Source organism: Mustela nivalis (genome assembly GCF_964662115.1).
Source record: "Mustela nivalis genome assembly, chromosome: 2".
Taxonomy (NCBI): Eukaryota; Metazoa; Chordata; class Mammalia; order Carnivora; family Mustelidae; genus Mustela; species Mustela nivalis.
This window is the reverse complement of record NC_139021.1, coordinates 125,691,823-125,713,278: the sequence shown is the minus strand read 5'-3', so window position 1 is coordinate 125,713,278 and position 21,456 is coordinate 125,691,823. Positions and strand designations below refer to the sequence as shown.

Here is a 21,456-nt window from a genome sequence, read left to right as displayed (position 1 = left end):
GAACCTTTCTTTAAAATGTTCACTGTAGTTGGGGCACCAACTACACTCAGGTCATGATCCGCTCAGGTCATGATCTCAGGGTCATGAGATTGAGCCCCGAATCAGGCTCCACACTGAGCTGGTGCTTGCCTGCTTAGCATTCTCTCTCTTCTTCTCCCTGTCTGCCCCCCCCCCACCAGCCCCCAAAATAAAATAGAGGTTATGATCCTTGCCTACCTTACTAAGTAGTTAGTAGTAGCCATGAAAGTCTTGTTTAAGTTCAGAAATGGTGTATGAGTACAGATCACTGTTAGGACCACCCCCTTAGGACAGGAAGATAGTTGGTGAAGTTTGATTTAGAAACCCTTGAGTTTTTAGTCTCTTGGTCCTTGGTTTGCAGAAGACAAATGATCTGGGAAAGTTACCGTTACTCTGTCCCTTGTTATGCATGGTCACTGTTTTCTGTTCTGTAACAGTTTAACTGGGTTTACTTCGTCTTTAACTAAGAGTCCTGATCTAGTCTGGCACTGTTCTGCTCCCATAGATCAATTCTAGGATACTTGGCTTTCTGGTGGTCTTTAATGACCAATTTGAAAATATTCTCCTATGTTTCAGGAATACTCAAGAAATTTGAGGAGGAAGATTTGGATGACATTTTAAGAAAACGATTGAAGGACTCAAGTGAAATACCTGGTGCTCTGTGGCATATTTATGCAGGGAAAGACATTGACAAGATAAGGGAATTTCTTCAGAAGGTATAAATTTAGGTCGCAAATAGTTTATCTCTTTACCTTGAGCCAAGGACTTAGTAATTTTTAATGTAACTTAATTTGGCATTCAGGAATATAGGATCATTAGGTAATTTTTACTTCAAAAGAGGAGGGAACTGCTTACTATTGTTGTAAGTCAAAAGCTCCTTTCTCTTGCTCCTTTTAAAGCCCTTTTCATGTTGAGGTCTTTGAATGGCAACTTCTTCTCAGTTGCTAGTGCTCCCCTATCTTATATAACAAACTAATCTGTTGATGAGTCAGAGGTTACCCTTATTGAAAAGTGGTGAAAATTATAGGATATAAAAATATGTCATAGAAACATCTAAAGAAGGTAGGATCTTTTTTTTTTTATTAATAGTTTGGCTGTTGACACAGGCAGTAATTCTGCTCCTAACCACATCAATTGCTCTGTTACACTTACTTGAATGTTACACTTATTTGAATAGACTGAAATTTTGAGTAATCATACCTTAATTTAGTTGTTAAACACTGAATGAAATACATTAATTTAGAATGATTAGTTCAATCCTTTGCTCAAATATTTGTTAAATATGCAATTACAGGCATTTCTCTCAAGGGGCCATCATTGCTGCTTTTCTCATTAATACTGCATTTTCTTTGAGAATAGACTTAAGGTTTGTCTCTGTTCAGTATGAAGTAAAGGAGCTGTAGCTCTGTACCTCTTGTCTCATCTCAATACCTACCAGTATTTTAACTTAAAATGTTATAAATTTTGCTTTCTAAAGCAGAGTGGTTAATTCACTGGTTTAGTAAAAGGGTCCCTTGAAATTGATTTGTCAGAGATTAGAGGGTTAGCAATATAAAGATGTTTATCTTTGTACTTAAATTTTAAAAAAAAAGCAAGATCAGGAAATGTTCAAGTTCATACAGGATAGTTTGGCTTTTGACAGCAAAAGCTACTAAGCTAAGCTTTTCCTAATCTCTGTGCTATACTGTTGAAACAATTATAAAGAAGAAACCAAATGGATGGAAACTTCATGGTGGATGAAAGAGGTGAGAAGGTGGTAGTATGATTCACTTTACTTTTTTATTCTTTTTTAAGATTTTATTTATTTACTTACTTATTTGACACACAGAGAGACCTCAAGAGAGGGAATACAAGCAGGGGGAGTTGGAGTGGGAGAGGGAGAAGCAGGCTTCCTGCTGAGCCAGGGAGCTTGATGTGGGGCTTGATCCCAGAACCCTGGGATCAAGACCTGAGCTGAAGGCAGATCTTAATTGACTGAGCCACCCAGGCACCCATTATTAACAGCCCATTTATTAACACGATCTCAGTGTGCAGTATTGTTTTAATATCCCTTGGCTTTTCAAGTTGTTGTAGAATATTATTTTCTTTAACTTAAGCACATGTATCGTTCCATGAGATTCTAAGAACAAAAGATGATTGTTGCAAAAAAAATTGGAATTTATCTGAACAGAATTTACCATTTCCCTTACTTAAAATTGAAGTGTATATTTTCATTTTAATTCATACTACAGATTTCAAAAGAACAAGGCATTGAAGTTCTCCCAGAACATGATCCGATACGTGACCAAAGTTGGTACGTGAACAAAAAGCTGCGCCAGAGACTTCTTGAGGAGTATGGAGTTAGGACCTGGACTCTCATTCAGTTCCTTGGTGACGCCATTGTTTTACCAGCAGGAGCCCTTCATCAGGTACACAAGAACTTATTCTTCACGCATCTATTACTGAAGGAACCGATTTTGAAAAGGAAGTCCTGATAATTAAGAGAATGACCTGCACCCAGTTTGCTTTCATTAAGAAACCACAAACATAACTTTCCATTGCTTAAAGAGCTGACACGATTAAATGCTTTGAGAACTTAAATTGGTTCAACGTGAGCCAGATTTCCATATTTATATTGTTTCCACTTAGTGGATCGAAATCTTTTTTTTTTTTTTTTAAGACTTTTTAAAGAGGAAAAAGAGACATACTATATATTTAGTTCTCAGTAGAGAGACTTAACACTTAAGTATTAAGACCTGAGATCACACATTTTCTAGGCACCAAACTGAGCAGAATGAAGTGTTGGCTAGAACGTTCCATAACTCAGGCTTTTAGTGTAACTCCTGCCTTGTTTGCTAACATAGCAATAGTGTGTCCAAAGAAAGATGATAATGTAATTTTTATAGCTATTGATCCACAAATTTTAAGAAGTAAAATAAACACATTATCTTTGTTTCTGTGGCTTGACTCTGTGGACCTGGAAAAAAGGCATAGAATAGATAATGGGCATGGAGGATTGGATTAAAAGCATAACAGTGGATTTTGATAAATAGACTAGAGCTACCACACACCAGCTTAGCCCTCATAGTAGCAGAGTGTGCCGAGGAAATCCAAGAACCACGAAAGCTAGTTACCCTCAGAGTTGGTTCCCCACCTCTTCTACCACATGATAGTTGAGATGTATCAGGTGTGTGTCCTTTTTTTTTTTTTTAAACCAAGGAATGTTTTCCACATTTTATATAACTATATATGCAATTATTGCCTGTGTAGCATTGTCACACCATTATGTAATAGCACAAATATTCTTTAAGTGATCATATTTGCTTAGTTTTTAACATGTCAAGCTCAGGGTTAGATTTATCATTCTTAGATATCAAATAGCATTTATGACAGTAAAATACAGACATCATAATAAATATACCTGTTTCATGACAATAACTTCCTAGAGGAAAAAATGTGTTAATTATACTAAGTTTAATGCATTATTTATGTTAAATTGTTTTATTGTCCCATATTGTCTTACCTGATCATTTCAGAGATATTGTATCATTAATAATTCAAGTTCCCACATACCATTTTTTTGCCTTCTAGTCTCTTATCAGAAAAGAGCTAATCTGTATCAAAATGTAAAACACCCTCAATGGAGTAGCCTATTTAGGAGAATAGTACATTTTGTACTACTTTGTAAATAGAAAGAATTTTTTGATAATATAAGACAGGTTCCCTTGAAAATCCTTTTATATTTAACTTACCCAATATTTATTTTCTTAAAGTTAAACTGGACAGTGCAGTTTTTAAATTGAGGTATAATTTTAGCGTGCAGTTCTTTAAGTTTGGAGAACTGTATAGTTAGGTAACAACACAACAAAATACCAAACACTTAGATTACTCCTAAAAATTCCCTCCTGCCTTTTTTTATTCATCTCTCATCTGACATTCCTACAACTACTTAGTTTTCCTCCTATAGTTCTGACTTTCAACATATAATACTTCTGAGATTCATCCATGTTTTTGTACATACCATTACTTGGATCCTTTTTTTTTTTTAAATAAAGATTTTATTTATTTAACGGCAGAGAGAGATCACAAGTAGGTAGAGAGGCAGGCAGAGAGAGAGGAGGAAGCAGGTTCCTGGCTGAGCAGAGAGCCCGATGCAGGGCTCCATCCCAGGACCCTGAGATCATGACCTTAGCCGAAGGCAGAGGCTTAACCCACTGAGCCACCCAGGCGCCCCTGGATCCTTTGTATTGCTGGGTAGTTGTTCATTATACAAATGTAACAATTTCTTAACCCATTCACCAACTGAAGAACATTTGGGTGTTTTCCAGCTTGAGACAAATAATAAGTAAAGCCACCAAAAAATTTGCATATAGGTTTTTCTGTGAACATCGATTTTCATTTCATTTTGATAAACAATAAGTGATGGAATTTCCTGATCATAAAATAAATGTATGATTAACTTTGTAAGAAACTGTCAGGTGGTTATCCAAAGTGATTGTACCATTTTCTATTCCCCAAAGTAGTATATGTGAGTTCCATTTCCTCTGCTTATTGTCAGTTTTTGTTTTTAAACATTTGAATAAGCGTGCATTGGTATCACATTGTAGGTTTAATTTAAGTTACTTTTTCTTAATAACTAAGTATGTCTAGCATCTTATCATGTATTTATTTGCCATCCATATATCTATGTTGGTAAATCTGTGTGTTCAAATATTTTATACATTTTTCCAGTTGTATTTTCTTTTTTCTGAGTTTCGAGTATTAACTACAATACTTTATAAGCCCTTTATCTAATATATACTTTGCAAATATATTCTCCTAATCTGTGGCTTGTCCTTAAATTTTCTTAATGATATCTTCCAAAGAGAGGTATTTTAATTCTGATGAAGTTCAGGTGATTAGTTTTTTCTTTTATGTATCATACTTTTATTGTTGTATGTCCAAAATTGCTGCCTAGCCCAAGATAGTAAACATTTTCTCTTACATTTTCTTTTAAAAGCTTTATTGTGGTTAGTCTTAAATTTAGACCCATAATCCATTTTTAGTTAATTTTTATACATTGTGCAAAGTATGTACCAAGGTTCAATTTTGGGGGGAGTATGGATAGTTTAGTTGTTTTATGCTGTCTCAATTTTTATTTTGAAATGTAAGGGGCCCCTGGGTGCCTCAGTGGGTTAACCCTCTGCCTTCAGCTCAGGGATCATGATCCCAGAGTCCTGGGATTGAGCCCCCTCATCAGGCTCTCTGCTCAGCAGGGAACCTGCTCTCCCTACCCCCCGCCTGCCTCTCTACCTGCTTGTGATCTCTGTCAAATAAATAAATAAAATCTTAAAAAAAAAAAAAGAAAGAAATGTAATAAAGTGATACAATTTTTAAGAATCTAAGTAGTACATATGGACATTGGGGAGGGTATGTGCTATGGTGAGTCCTGTGAAATGTGTAAACCTGATGATTTTAGAGACCTCTACCCCTGGGGCAAATAATACATTACATGTTAATTTTTAAAAAAGAATCTAAGTGGTACAATAGGCTTCACAGTAAAAATTCAGTCTCTTCTTCACCTTTGCCTCCAGTTGCCCTCCTGCAGAAGCCGTCAGTGTTTACGAGAGATTCCATGCCATGTACATGTCTCTCTGCTGTTGCTTTTTTGTGGGTAGAGAGCCATGTTTTCTCAAAATAGTAGGCATAGCAATCATGTTAAAAAGTTTAGTTCACATAATTCTGCTCAAAGCTTCACAAGGTCCTGAATGATCTGTATTTTTATCCTGTTCGAGTCTCACTGCCTTTCTTCATTACCTTTCTTCCCAGTTTCCCTCCTTCTTACTTCTCTTTGGCCACCCTGCCCTCTCTTTGGTTTTCACATACACCATGCAAGTTTCCTCCCCAGGGCCACTGTGCTTGCTAATCCTTTGGCCTGGAATTCTTTTTTCAGATCTCTATAAGAGATCTCTGATTGCTTCTTCACATTCTTTAAAGGTTTATTTGCTCATATGTCACCTTCCTCAGTGAGGTCTTCCTTAACACCCTAGTTTTAAAGTGCAGATTGCAAATTGTGTCTCCCAGTTCCCTGTCATCTTCCCTACTTTATTCACTATTTCAATCATCACCTTCTAATATTATTCATAATTTGTTTACCTTGTTTATTGTCTTTTAATCCCCACCTGGAATTTAAAGTTCATGAGGACAGAGTTTTATGGGTTTTTCATTGCTCTTTCCCATGTTTAGAATAATGCACTTAAATATTTGTAAGTCCTGACAGCCTGAAAATATGTTCTCATACACAACATATTTTTGCACAAATACAGATAAAAACAAAGTTACAACTTTACATAATTTATATGTATTGTGCTCTTTGTACAAACATGTAAATTTTGGCCTCTTCATGTGTCTTCTGGCCCCTTCAAAAAGTTTACTTAGGTTGGAATCTAACTTCCAGTTACGACTGTATACGTAAGTATATAGGAAGACGTGCTTTCTTTTGAGAGATATAGAAATATCACTTAGATTCTAGAGAGCAAATTTCATTTCTAGAGTATAAAAGATGTTATACTTAAATACAGCATGTATAACCTAGATTGGCAAATTCTATTCTGAGCTCTGCTACTAACTTGCTGAGTGTTCCAAGACCACTCTGCTGCATATTTTGGCATAGAATTGCCAGCTATAAGCACAAAAATTTCTGTCTTTTCCTTATGTGGTGTGATAATGACAGCATGGTTATTTGTACTCTTTTGAAAGGATGTTGTCCATGACTCAGAAGTGATGATAATGTGGTTTTGAGAGAGAATTAAAAGGAAGTACGAACTCTATGTTCACAATATTAACGTGCATTTGAGATGTAATTATTTACAACTTACTTAGTCTTTAGAGGTCCTGAAAGCTTTTCATTGATGACTTCACTTCCAATAGACTATAGGTAGTCCTTAAAATAAACCCAAAGTCTAAGTAAGTATTTCTCGTGTGTTGGCATACATCAGGATTTCCTAGAAGATTTGATAAAACAGATTGCTGGACCCTACCCCGAGAACTTCTGATTCAATGGGTCTGCGGGAGCGACCTGAAATTTTACATTTCTAACAAGTCCCCAGGTGATGCTTACAATACTCTCTGAGGACCACACTTCAAAAACCATTAGATGGAAAGTCCTTACAAACACAAGGCATCTATCAAAAAATGGTTTTGACCAGATATGATACATTGTATTCTTTGGTTTGTCACCCGTGAGCACTTTGAGAAGCCACACTGAGGGAAAGTATCCTAGCCACAACCCTCCATATATTAAGAACAGTGGCAGGCTAATCTTCTCTTGGCAAACATGAGTGAATCTGTGGAACCCCAGTATATCACCAGATGGAGCAGGTGGACCCTGACCTCCAGGATTTACTTTGTCTTAACTCTAGTACCCTGATGTCCTCAGTGGCCTTCATTTTATTTGTTTATTTATTCATTCATTCATTCATTTTAAAGATTTTTATTTATTTGAGAGAGAGCAGGGAGAGGGGCAAAGGGAGAAGCAGACTTCCCACTGAGCAAGGAGCCCGATGTGGGACCTGATCCTAGGACCCTGGGATTATGACCTGAGCCGAAGGCAGATGCTTAACTGCCTGAACCACCCAGGCAGCACCCCAGTGGCCTTCATTTTAAACAGCAGCCTTTTTTTTTTTTTTTTTTAAGCCACAAAATCTTTAGGATAAATTTGTCCTTAATTGTTTATCTTAATTGATTATGCTTGGTCATCTATAGTTTATAATATTGCTAACTTGTGAGTTTTCTGCATTCATAATGCTAAAAGAACTTCCAGCAAAATCTTTTACTCTTAAATTCTCCGAAGTCAGTATGTATATGGCAAGAGTCACATTCTCTTAACACTACCTATTTATGATTACAGTTGATCCCACAGGCAAGTATGAATAAGAGTCTGTCAAAGAAGTGAAATGTAAATGAAACAAGATAGCCAAAAAAAGGAATTAGTGGAATGGGAAGTTCAAATGGGTTCTACTTTTAAGACTGAACCCTGTCTCTTCAAACTGACCTGTAAGCCTTTAAGCAAAATATTATCAGGTTGAGGTCATTAGAAAGCATAATACCATTTTTAAGCACTAATAAAAGTCACAGTTCTGAAAGTGATTTACTTAAAACAACCATGAACTGGCAAAAACTGACAGAATCAACTTTTTTAGAACTCGGGAATCAAATCCAAATTAACATCAGTTGGGAGACTGTTCCGTGAAGAAAAGGGCAGCTGATTTGGGGCATTTAAGGAAATCTCTGACCACTGAGATAGCGGAACAGACTTCAGTGATCACACCCAACAAGGAACACAGCCTTTGCAAGAATAGTGTGGGAAAGTAACAAGAAATGGATGGCTACAGCCTTGTCCAATAATCAGCAGCAACAGTGAGGTAGAGAGAATCTGATTTCCAGTGACCACATTATAATGTTCCTGTGTCCAGCTTTCAGCAAAAAGGGATAATAATCAGCAGAAACTGTCCCTGAGGAAGCAAAGACACTGGACTGACTAGACATAGACTTTATTCCAACTGTCTTAAATGTACTCAGAGAGTTAAAGGAAACTGGTGAAGAAAATCAGGAAGGTAACATATGAACAAAATTAGGATATCGATGAAGAGACAAATTATAAAACAGTAGAACTAGACATGCTCAAAGAAAGGTACATGCCAGAACTTTTGAAGGACTTAATCCCCACAGCATGTTCACAGAAGTGAAAGACATAACAAGACAGGACATTTGGAAACTATGCTGGTGTGACTGAGTTAATATAGGACCATAAAGCATCTGTTAGACAAGATGTTACAGAAGCTGGGCTCCTGTTGGCTTGCCATTTGTTGGCTGATTTTTCTTGGAACAGGCACTGAACTTCTTATCCATAGTTTCCTGCTCTGTGAAGTAGAGCATCTGTTCTAGAGACACATAGTGAAGATCCAGGGAGACTGTATAGTAGCGCTGAAAATGTGAGACATCACTATGTTCATCCTGCAGAGGAACCAACATCATAATGATTAAAGCAAGAGAATGCGTAAATATGCTATCAGGTGATCATTAGAGGGACAGCGCTTGACTTAAACAACGTGCAGACTTGAGCAGCTAGCTGTTCAGGTAGATAGTATGCCCGGAGGAGGAATTTCAGTGCCTTTGGATTCCATCACTCTATTGTTAGATTTTTCTCACTGTTCTCTGTTCCCCACTTAACTGTCTTCTTCTCACACCTCCCAACTAAACCTAAAAATTAGGATTAGTGTTGGCATGGCTGTGTGGCTCAGTTGGTTGAAAGTCCAACTCTTGATTTCAGCTCTGGTCCTGATCTCAGGGCCTTGTGTCAGACTCCATGCTCAGTGTGGAGATTGCTTGTTCTTCTCCCTCTGCTTCTCCCTTTATCTTTCTCCCAAGCAAATAAAATCTTTTTTAAAAATTAAAATTAGTGTAAATGCTTTAGTTTTCAGTTATTTCTCCTTTCCTAGGAATTCTGTGGTATCCATTCATACCACTAGAAGACAACCTAAAATGTCATAAAATCCAGATTGGATCAGCCCGGTCCTTCTGTGTGATTATACTAAGTATTAATAGAAAACAATTCCAAGAAATAGTGAAGTACTGAGTCAATTTGTACATGGTGTACAAATAATAGATAAAACTGTTTGGGTTCTTTTTAAGATTTTTATTTATTTATTTGACATAGAGAAATCATAAGTAGGCAGAGAGGCAGGCAGAGGAGAGGGGGAAGCAGGCTCCCTGCTGAGCAGAGAGCCCAATGTGGGGCTTGATCCCAGGACCCTGAGATCATGACCTGATCCAAAGGCAGAAGCTTAACCCACTGAGCCACCCAGGCGCCCCAACAGATAAGATTGTTGACTGGCTTCTTCCGAAAACCATTTAGTCAGGGGAGGGATAACTATTAAAAACAGTTGTACTGATGCCAGGGGAGCCTGAAGGTATACTTTAGTATTTGAAAGAAAGGCACAATAAAATCCTAGGGTAATTCTAAAACTGTTGTGAGCAATAGATAGCTGAAACTAGAGTTTTCACCCCCATTCCTCACAAACTAAATTTCGTTTCTTTTGCTTTGATCTACATTCTGTTGTAAAAGTTAACAGGGAAGGGCACCTGGATGGCTCACTTGGTTAAGCGTCCAACTCTTAATTTTGACTCAAGTCATGATCTCAGGGTCCTGGGATCAAGCCCCAAGTTGGGTTCCATGCTCTGTGGGGAGTCTCCCTAAGATTCTCTTCCTCCCTCTGCCCCTCCCCTCTCTCTCAAATAAATAAATAAAGAAAAGTCTTAAAAGAAAAAAAGTTAACAGTGAAATGACCCAAATGCTGAAAGCCAAAGGAGCATCAACAAACATCAGATTGTTTTGACTAAATGGTAAAGCAGATACCTTCCAGTTAGCTTTTTTGTTGTTGTTGCTAAAGTAATACCAAAAAGTCACCTTGACTAAACTGATAATTTAGGATCTGATTATCAGCCTCTCTGAAGGATTCCTGGAAAAGTTCTGTTCTTTTCATTATGTAAAAATATTTCATTTATAAAGTCCTGTTCTGCTTTGAAATGCATTTGATGTTTTGGGGAAAATAAGTTCTCTGATAGTGCTGCCTCCTAAAATTGAAATTTCACTGTTTTTGTTTTGGGGATAGGTACAGAATTTTCACAGCTGTATTCAGGTAACTGAAGACTTTGTGTCTCCAGAACATCTTGTACAGTCATTTCACTTAACACAGGAACTGAGACTTTTGAAGGAGGAAATCAATTATGATGATAAACTACAGGTAAGAGACTAACTTTCTAACGAGCTCCTGCTCTGCATGACTTTTCAATTCAGAAATAGGAAACCTGCAGAACTGCTTGGGTAATCACTGCCTAGTTTGTCATAATTGAATAACAACCACATGTTAACAATATGCATTTAATTGTATGATTTTTAGTGACCCTTATCCTGACTTGCGGTTTAACATTTTTAACTATGACATTTGTTTTTCTTGAATTTGGCTTTGTTTCATTAAGGAAAAAAAATTTTTAATATAGCAATTTTCATTTGTTAGTTTTATCTCCAGCTGAAGTGATTAGAAATGCCAACATCTCTTTCAGGTTAAAAATATATTGTATCATGCAGTCAAGGAAATGGTGAGAGCTTTGAAGATACATGAAGATGAAGTAGAGGACATGGAAGAAAATTAGGTGTGGTCCAGCTTGATGTTTTTAGGCCATTGAACTGGAATCACTTAACTCTCGAACGATGTTACGTATGCACATTGACTTAAGCTTCATAAAACCATCAGTGCCAAGAAATTCTCTTTTGTAGTAATTACTTGTTACTGATACCGCAGCAGTATAGCATATGTCACAGCCCCTGTGATTCAATGTTAGTTATGAAAACAAGCTAAATTTAAAAAGCAGCGCTTCCTAGCTGTTTTTGTATTATAGTGTATATGATGTTTGTGAAAATGCCAGATTTAAAATGATGTATTTATTTTTGAAAAAAAAAAAAAACACAAAATTCTATGCTATATTGTTGATCAAGTGTAAATGTGACCTTGTACAGTTTACTAAAATAACTGATATTTTTCACTACATTGAGACAGTTACTGTGAGAATAGGACACAAACACCAGCTATTGCCTGCATTTGGGAAATTGCTGAATCGCACAGCATTCATGTCATAATCAGAAAATTACTGCCAAATAATTGTAAAATTTGTAAAATATGAAGTATATAAAGTAGATACTAAATAAGGACACTTCAATATTTTGTTGAAGCTATTGACTGTACAATTAAACATTTTCAAAAGGTGTAATTTATTTAAAATTGTCTCATTTTGGTAAAATTTATGTGAACTTTTAAAGCTAAATATTAAACTTAATATGCTATGTAAATATATACATATATACATTTAATGATGTATTTTTTTAAAACATTGGCTTGCTTTTATTTGTTAAAAGTGCAAGTGTTACATATGGCTTTGTACATTAAAGTTGAAAGGGGTTTTACATTTTCCATTAAAAGGACTTTATCAGAAAATGGCTTGTTCCAGAGTTCTTCCTTCTAACCTACTACTGGGGATTCATTGTCGTAATGACTGCTTGCATTTTCTTATGATAACATTCTCTTCTGGAACATTTCTCCTTATAAGTTTCCAGCTTTTCTATAGATTTTATGAGCTATCATAAGTGTCTCAACTTACTTGTGCTGTGGCCCAGCTGAAGAAAGGAATACAGGTAACTCCCATTTGTTATTTATGAACACTTTCTCATTGAAAGAAGAACCATAAATGAATTAAAAAGCCATGATTATGAGCATATGTGATCTGTTTCAAGTAAGTGTTTTTCATAGCAGAGATAGCTGATAATATAGTTTTGTGGGTGGGAAGAAGTCCAGGAAAGCAGTGGTAGGGAAGAGGCTAACGTCAGCCAGCCTCAGTTGAATATGAGTCCTGCTTGGTAATTTGTTTTAATTTTGAAGTCTTGGTTGGTTTTATTTTTTTATTTTTTTTTTTAAAGATTTTTTTTTTTAAATTTATTTAGTCAGAGAGAGAGAGCGAGCACAGGCAGACAGAGTGGCAGGCAGAGTCAGAGGGAGAAGCAGGCTCCCCGTGGAGCAAGGAGCCCGATGTGGGACTCGATCCCAGGACACCGGGATCATGACCTGAGCCGAAGGCAGCTGCTTAACCAACTGAGCCACCCAGGCGTCCCTTGGTTGGTTTTAATAGCGGTTCCCAGTTGGCCACTTTGAGGTTCACATTGCCCTATCTGAATGCTCCCAGAAATAATGTAGTTCTCCACTGACACCTGCAGGATATTGAGGGGACAGCCTTTTATCTTCATCTGAAAGAACAGTTTAAAAGAAAAAGTAAGTAGCCCAAGTTGTGACCTTGCAAGTTGCTTGGTTTTTATCCTGTTGTTTATATCTACCATTTTTAGCTCCATGTGAACTATTTATTATATCACCTTCCACTCAGGCAGGATTCAGTCAGAAATGTGAGCAGTTACATTTCACATTAATGCCCCATGTGGCATAAGGGTTAATGGGAGGGATGATGACTACTTGGGTAGAAAAACTGGGCTGAGGCACAGTTAAAATGATTATGTGAATCTTCTGTAAGTTTTTGACTTTTTAATGTTTTTCAAAACATGTTTCATTGCATAAATGGCACTTTTTGCTTAACACTTTCAAAAGTCCTATTTAATTTTGTGGTGAAATTAATTTCAAGCCCAAGATAATAATTCTGGAGTAGACTGCCTGCTCGTCCCCTAAAGTCTACCAAGAACCCAGAGGCTTACGCTGATTTTCTTCCAAATGGTTTTGCTTCTTTGGCTCTTGTTTCAGCCACCTTTTTCACCATACTACAAACCCTACAGAATAGCTAAACTAAGGCAGTGTGGCTTCTTTCAAAGGAGACTCATCTGATAAGAGTATTTGATTCTATGCGTGGTCTGAACTTCATGCTAGTGACTTAATTCGTGGTGAGGCAGGTGGGATGAATGAACTATAATGCTTACTAAAAACATCTGACTTTGGGACGGCTGGCAGTTGTGTTACTTATCATACTGCTGATCAATTGCTCCCTGATGCAGCAATTCCTCTGACCATTTACCTTGTTCCCTCCATCCTTTTGCTTGACTCAGATGCTTCTCATATATGAAACCATCTGAGCATGTCTGTTTCCTCCTGATGGTGATAGAGAGTAAGTAATAAATGTGTAGCATAATCTGAAAAGCCTCAGGGAGACTTAATATAGGGAAACTTGTGCTGAATATTTAGGGCCCTCCCCTTTTAGTGTAATTTTAGACCTGAATATGAATTCCTTTTCCTGACCGAGGAATTACATGAGTCCAAATCCATTTCTCTTTTGCCAACAAATTCTGAGACTACAAGACGCATAAAATGTCTAGTTTCTTGTTACTTCCCTTTGGTAGGTGGAATGTGGGTTTAATGATATCTCTGTAAGATTAGTGAGCTTCAGAAGAAAAATACGCTCTCCTACTTCTACTTTGCTTATTCTGTGTGTGAACACATACCAAAGATACAGAAACATAAATTTAACATGTTCTTTCTCTAGATGCCAGCCTATCAAAGATATTCTGCCAGACTAGACCAGGAATGTTGACCACAGAAGAGGGGGGAAAATAAACCGATTCAATTACCATTCTACAACTACACTATGCACTATGAACTGGGGTATAGCAGGTGGCCAAGATTCAGGCTCAAGTTACGATATACCTGGTTACACAGTAATCTCAATAGTGACACCTTGAAACTATATGAAAGATAAAGGAACTAAGTATTTTGGCTTTTATAGTAATCAACCTGGTTCTTTTAATGAAAGCAAAGTGACTTTCAAACAAAAATGAAATGTAGGCAAGCTCCAGGCCACTGGCTGCATACAAAGAGATTCCCTTTCCTGACTCGGAAGATTTTCACAGCTGACTTAAGCTGTTCACGGCAGTTCTCTGTAAATAAGCCAACCAGCTGCAGTTAAGACTGGAGGATTGCCTGTCTTTTCTGTGTCTTGTCTTTGAAAAAGATCTCAGCCCTAGGGTCAGTGGAGGGGCAAATCAAGAATGGTGTGTTGTATGTGAGGGTGACAGCTGACTCCATTTTGGGAGGAGGTACATTCTGAGGACAAATGAGTCCCAACAATGCTGTCCTGGCCCCTAGTCTTGGACCCTCGATTTGACAGATGCTGAAAAATTTGGAGAGCTGGGTCAGTGAACAAATCAAATGAAGAAGCACAAGTTAAGATGGGCACGGACTCCAAGGGGACCAGTATAGTCCTCTGCTAATCTAGTGAGGATGATAGCTGCTTCACAGGTCCTATCAAGCTCTATTAATACAGGAATGAGGAAAAAGAACAAGATTAATATGAGCATTTTTGTTCGCAAACTTTTTTCCAGATGTAAATACTAAAGGTCACCCTATAACTAAGTCTCGGGAAAGGAGATTGAACCCCTTGAATTCCATTATACTCAGTCCCTAAAAATCACTGTACTGTGCTGAGTCCAGTAAAAACACCACAGGACTTAAAAGGGGAGAAAGGGAGGATTTGGGCATAACATTGAAAAACTTTATCAGTAATACATTTGAGACGATAATGTCTTACATATGTTACATGTTTAAGTAGATTAACAATATAAAATAAATATGGTATATTATCTTTAAAGATTTTTATTTATTTGTTTGACAGAGATCACAAGCAGACAAGAGAGGCAGGCAGGGAGAGAGAGGGAAGCAGGCTCCCTGCTGAGCAGAGAGCCTGATGCGGGGCTCCATCCCAGAACTCTGGGATCATGACCTGAGCCGAAGGCAGAGGCTTTAACCCACTGAGCCACCCAGGCGCCCCAATATGGCACGTTATCTTGAAGAAAACCAGAAATTTGCTTTGGAAATGGGCATCAGAATGCTTGCTGCTTGTGACAAACACTGTGAAGTGGCCAAAATAGGGTTCTATGAGATCACAAGTAAAATGTTAACACCAGATGCGGATGGATGGGTGGGACTCAATGTTATCATGAAGGTTTAGGTGGTGCAGTTTTCTGCACTCAAGTTTTTCTTGAAGACAAAATTGCCCCTTAAGCAAACAAAATGCACATCATGCTCAGATTGTTTCCTATAAATTTATGTTTATAGGGACAAATTTGCATTTTTAAAACCATACTTACCTCTGAACTGACTGTACAACAAAAGATTTTTCAAACCAAAGCTTTGAGCCAATGAAGCCCTAGGGTTTCAGGAACAAATTCTAGTAATTTAAAAATTTGGTATATCTGTTGAATTGTTTAGGCCCATGACTTGATGCATCATCTCATGTTCCCTCCCAGAGAAGAAACATGGCTGTTGAGCCCAGTGACTAATGTTATGTGTTCTAAAAATCATGGGAATTTGCTGTTCATTCCTTGTTGGTGGAACTTTTGAGGAAGTACATAGGACATACTGGCTTTCAAGTATGCTGAGTTAGGAGTCCACATTTGGTTCTAAGTATTCCATTCACATCTTCCCAACCAATAGCAGTTTTCTTGAATGTTTCAAATTTATTGAATTTTCAGCATTGATTCCTCATCTTCCTGGTGTTCAACACATTTTCTGTGGTGCTCAGTGAGCTCAGTGTCAACTGAAGAGGGAGAAGGGTTTATTTAAAAGGGAGAAAGGGGCGCCTGGGTGGCTCATTGGGTTAAGCATCTGCCTGTGGCTCAGGTCACAATCCCAGGGTCATGGGATTGAGCCCCAGGTACTATAAAAAAGAAAAAAATATGGGGCACCTGGGTGGCTGAGTGGGTTTAAGCCTCTGCTTCGGCTCAGGTCATGGTCCTAGGGCCCTGGGATCAAGCCCCACATCAGGCTCTGCTCAGCGGGGACCCTGCTTCCCCCTCTCTGCCTGCTTGTGATCTCTCTCTCTCTGTCAAATTAATAAAATCTCTTTTAAAAAATTTAAAATAAATAAAAATAAAAGGTAGATAGGGATGACCACTAATTGAATGAAGCTCAAACCATTTTTGATTGTTAAAAACCTCAGCAGTCTCGAAAATTACTTCTTTTTCCTGGATTTCTCAAGATATGTACCAAGTATCATGTACTTTATACCAAGTATGAAGAACTGGAGGTAAATGGGGGTGCTTGTAGTTTCCCTACCTAGAGGTGACCACTGTTAGTAGTTTACTTACCACAAATCTTTCCTATGTGTTTTTTTCACTTCACAAAACAGCGATCATGTATTATATAAAAACTGGTATGCTGTTTGCCCCCCCCAACTACTACTGTGCCATCCTACCTTTTAAACTAAATATTTCTAGTAGCTTTATAAACACATAAATAGATTGGCCACCATGGAAAGACAATGAAAAATACCACTTAAAAATAGCCAAAGATAGTTAAAATTAGCAAGTCAGGAAATAACAGATGTTGGCGAGGATACAGAGAAAGGGGAACCCTCCTACACTGTTGGTGAGAATGCAAGCTGGTGCAGCCACTCTAGAAAACAGTATGGAGGTTCCTCAAAAAGTTGAAAATCGAGCTACCCTACATTGCACTGCTGGGTAGTTACCCTAAAGATACAAATGTAGTCATCCAAAGGGGCACGTGCACCCAATGTTTATAGCAGCAATGTCCACAATAGCCAAACTATGGAAAGAGCCTAGATGTCCATCATCAGATAAATGGATAAAGAAGATGTGGGGTGGTTGGGTGGGTGTGTGTGTGTGTGTGTATCAAACAATGGAATATTATTCGACCATCAAAAAGATGAAATCTTGCCATTTGCAACATATGATCTCACTGATATGAGGAATTTGAAAAACAAGACAGAGGATCAGGGATGCCCGGATGGCTCAGTTGGTTAAGCGACTGCCTTCTGCTCAGGTCATGATCCTAGAGTACTGGGATCGAGTTCTGCGTCGGGCTCTCTGCTCAGTGGAGAGTCTGCTTCTCCCTCTGACTCTCCCCTTCTCATGCTCTCTCTCTCTCTCTCAAATAAATAAATAAAATCTTAAAAAAAAAAAAAAAAAAAGACAGAGGCTCATAGGGGAAGAGAGGGAAAAATGAAACAAGATGAAACCAGAGAGGTGAGACAAACCCTAAGAGACTCTTAATCTCAGGAAACAAACAATTGCTAGAGGGGATGAGGTGGCTGGGTGATGGACATTGGGGAGGGTATGTGCTATGGTGAACACTGTGAATTGTGTAAGACTGATGAATCACAGACCTGTATCCCTGAAACAAATAATACATTATATGTTACTTAAAAAATAATAACTTAAAAACAGAACGAAAAAAATTAAAATAGCCAAAGATAGGGGTGCCTGACTCGCTCAGTCATTAGAGCATACAACTCTCGATCTTGAGGTCATGAGTTTGAGCCCCACATTGGGTGTAGAGATTACTCTTAAGAAATTTTTTAAAATATTTTTTATTTATTTGACAGAGAAAGAGAGATAGCACAAGTACGTAAAAAGGCAGGCAGAGAGAGAGGGAAAAGCAGGCTCCCTGCTGAGCAGAGCGCCCAGTGTGGGGTTCCTTGAGATCATGACCTGAGCAGAAGGCAGAGGCTTAACCCACTGAGCTACCAGATGCCCCTTAAGAAATGTTCTAAAGTAATTTAAAATAAAACAAAAATAGCCTAAGTCCAAATCTCGGTCTTGAATTGTGAGCCTATTCATTATGTTGGCAGTTTTCCAATAAATGAGCCTACATTTTAAAAATTCAACAAATACCTCAAGTATCCTATTCAATCAACATTTTTAATAAGTTTATAAAATTTTAATTCCTCTATAGTTAACATCCAGTATTCTGTTAGTTTCAGGCATACCCTAGAGCAATTACACAATTCTGTACTCGGTGCTTATCATGAGAAGGGTACTCTTCTTCCCCATCACCTATTGCTCGCATCCTCCCGCCCACCTCCCCTCTGGTAACCATCAATTTGTTCTCTACAGTTAAGAGTCTGTTTTTTGGTTTGTCTCTTTTTTCTTTGTTCATTTGTTTTCTTAAATTCCATATTAGTGAAATCATATGGTAATTCTCTTTCTCGGACATATTTTACTTAGCATTATACTTTATAGATCTATCCGTGTTGTTGCAAATGGCAAGATTTTTATGGCCAAATAATATTCCACTATATATTTCTACCACATCTTATCCAATCATCTATCAATGCAACTTAGTGCAACCCAGTGCATATATCTTTACAAAGTAGTGTTTTTGTACTTTGGGGGTAAATATCTAGTCCTAGAAGTACTGGACCATAGGGTAGTCCTATTTATAACTTTTTGAGGAAGCTCCATACTGTTTTCCACATTGGCTACACCAGTTTGCATTCCTACCAACAGTACAAGAAGATTCCTTTTTCTCCACATCTTCATCAACAATTGTTGTTTCTTGTGTTTATTTTAACCATTCTTTGCAATATGATGTGAAGTGATATTCCTGTGTCAGCCATCTTCTGTCTTCTTTGGAGACACATCTGTTCATGTCTTTTGCCCCCCCCCCTTTTTTTAGGATTTTATTTATTTGACAGAGATCACAAGTACAGGGGGTGGGAGGTGGGGAAGCAGGCTCCCTGATGAGCAGAGAGCCTGATGCGGGGCTTGATCCCAGGACCCTGACATCATGAACTGAGCCAAAGGCAGAGGCTTAGCCCACTGAGCCACCCAGGCACCCTTCTGCCCATTTTTTAATTGGATTACTCATTTTTTCTGGTGTTGAGTTGTATAAGTTCTTTATAGATTTTGGATTCTACTCCTTTTTATCAAGTATGTCATTTGCAAATTTCTTCTCCCATTCAGTAGGTTGTCTTAGTTTTGTTGGTTTTTCCTTTGCTATGCAGAAGCTTTTTATTTTGTTGGTAGTTGCAAGTTTATTTTTGCTTTTGTTTCCCTTGCCTCAGGAGACATACCTAGAAAAATGTTATTAGAGCCAGTGAAAGAGAATTTACTGCCTGTGCTCTCTTCTAAGATTTTTATGGTTTCAGGTGTCACATTTAGGTCTTTAGTCCATTTGGAGTTTATTTTTGTGTATGGTATAAGCAAGTGGCCCAGTTTCATTCTTCATTGTCAAGGATTAATTGACCATATAATTCTGGGTTTATTTCTGTTACATTAATCTATGCATTTGTTTTTGTGCCAGTACCATACTGATTACTACAGCTTTGTAGTATTTCTTGAACTCTGAACTGTGATATCTCCAGCTTTGTTCCTCTTTGTCAAGGTTGCTTTGGCTATTCGGGGTCTTTTGTGGTCCCCTGCGCGTTTCAGGATTAATTGCTCTAGCTCTGTGGAAAATGCTGTTAGCATTTTAATAGGGATTGCATTGAATCTGTAGATTGCTTTGGGTAGTATGGACATTTTAACAGTAGTAGTTCTTCCAGTCCATGAGCATGGAATATTTTTCCATTTGTTTGAATCATCATCAGTTTCTTTCATCGGTGTTTTATAGTTTTCAGAGTATAAGTCTTTCACCTTCTTGGCTAAGCATCTTCCTAGGTATTTTATTACTTTTGGTAATATTGTAAATGGGATTATTTTCTTAACTTCTTTTTCTGCTACTTCATTAGTAGTGTATGGAAATTTTTGTATATCAGCTTTGTATCTTGAGACTTTATGAACTCATTTATTAGCTTTGGGGGGAGTCTTCAGGATTTTCTGTATAGAATATCATGTCATCTGCAAACAGTGAAAGTGTTACTTCTCCCTTATTGATTTAGATGCCTTTTATTCCTTTTTCTTTTCTGATTGCTGTGGCTAGGACTTCCAGTACTAGGTTGAATAAAAGGGAGTGAACAGGCTTGTTGCCTTGCACCTGACCTTAGGGGAAAAGCTCTCCATTTTTCACCATTAAGTATGATATTGTTAGCTGTGGGTTTTCATAAATGGCCTTTATTATGTTGAGGAATATTCCCTCTAAACCTACTTTGTTAAGGGCTTTTTTAAACCATGAATGGATGCTGTACTTTATCAGATGCTTTTTCTGCATCTATTGAAATGATCACATGGTTTTGATCTTTTCTCTTGTTGATGAGCTGTGTCACGTTGATTGATGTGTGAATATTGAACCCACCTACATCCCTGGAAATGAATTCCACTTGATCATGGTGAACGACTTTTTTTAAAAAAGATTTATTTGAGAGAGAAAGAGTATGTGTGTGCGCACACGCATGCGTGCATGGCGGGAGGGGCAGAGGAAGAAAATCTTCAAGCACACTTCCTGCTGAGCAAGAGTGCTTGGCTGGGCTGGATTTCATGACCCATGAGATCATGACCTGAACCGAAACCAAGAGGCCAACGCTCAACCAACAGCTACCCAGGCACCCTGGTGAATGACTTTTTAAAAATGCATTGTTAGGTTTGGTTTGCTAATATTTTGTTGAGGAATTTTGCATCTGTGTTCATGAAATATTTTGGCCTGTAGTTCTTTTTGTGAGGCGAATGTGATAACCGCTACACTACAGAAACGCCTGTAGTTCTTTTTGTAGTGTCTTTATCTGGCTTTGGTATAAGAGGAAAGCCAGCCTCATAGGATAAATTTCGAAGCTTCCTTTCCTCTTCTATTTTTTGGAACAGTCTGAGAAGAATAGGTATTCACTTTTCATCAAACGTTTGGTAGAATTCACCTGTAAAGCCATCTGATTCCATTTCATTGCTGGTAATGAGTCTGTTCAAATTTTAAATTTCTTACTGTTTCAGTTTGGGAGGGTTATATATTTCTAGGAATTTATCCATTTCTTCTACATTGTCCAATTTGTTGGCATATAATTTTTTGTAATAATCCTTTATAATCCTTTGTATTTCTTTAGTCGTATTTCTCCTGTTTTATTTCTGATTTTGAGTCCTCTTTTGTTGCTTTTTGTTTTTTAGTGAGTCTGGTTAAAGGTTTATCAATTTTGTTGATCTTTTGAAACAACCAGTTCCTGATTTTTATTATCTGTACTATTGGTTTTTAGTTTGAATTTCCTTTATTTCTC

General features: G+C 37.6%; 1 protein-coding gene across 11 annotated transcripts in view; it reads left to right on the top strand.

The window, feature by feature from the left end:
* JMJD1C (jumonji domain containing 1C) overlaps nucleotides 1–12,029 on the top strand; it is a gene marked incomplete at its 5' end in the record, with an annotated part of 325,008 nt that extends 312,979 nt beyond the window's left edge. For all 11 annotated transcript variants that reach the window (XM_082720126.1, XM_082720120.1, XM_082720122.1 and 8 more), the window contains 4 exons: nucleotides 595–734; nucleotides 2,250–2,426; nucleotides 10,650–10,781; nucleotides 11,101–12,029. In XM_082720126.1, coding sequence (XP_082576252.1) covers nucleotides 595–734; nucleotides 2,250–2,426; nucleotides 10,650–10,781; nucleotides 11,101–11,190 — 539 coding nt within the window. In that variant the 3' untranslated portion in view covers nucleotides 11,191–12,029. The remainder of the gene's footprint in view (nucleotides 1–594; nucleotides 735–2,249; nucleotides 2,427–10,649; nucleotides 10,782–11,100) is intronic.
* Nucleotides 12,030–21,456: the final 9,427 nt, after the last annotated feature.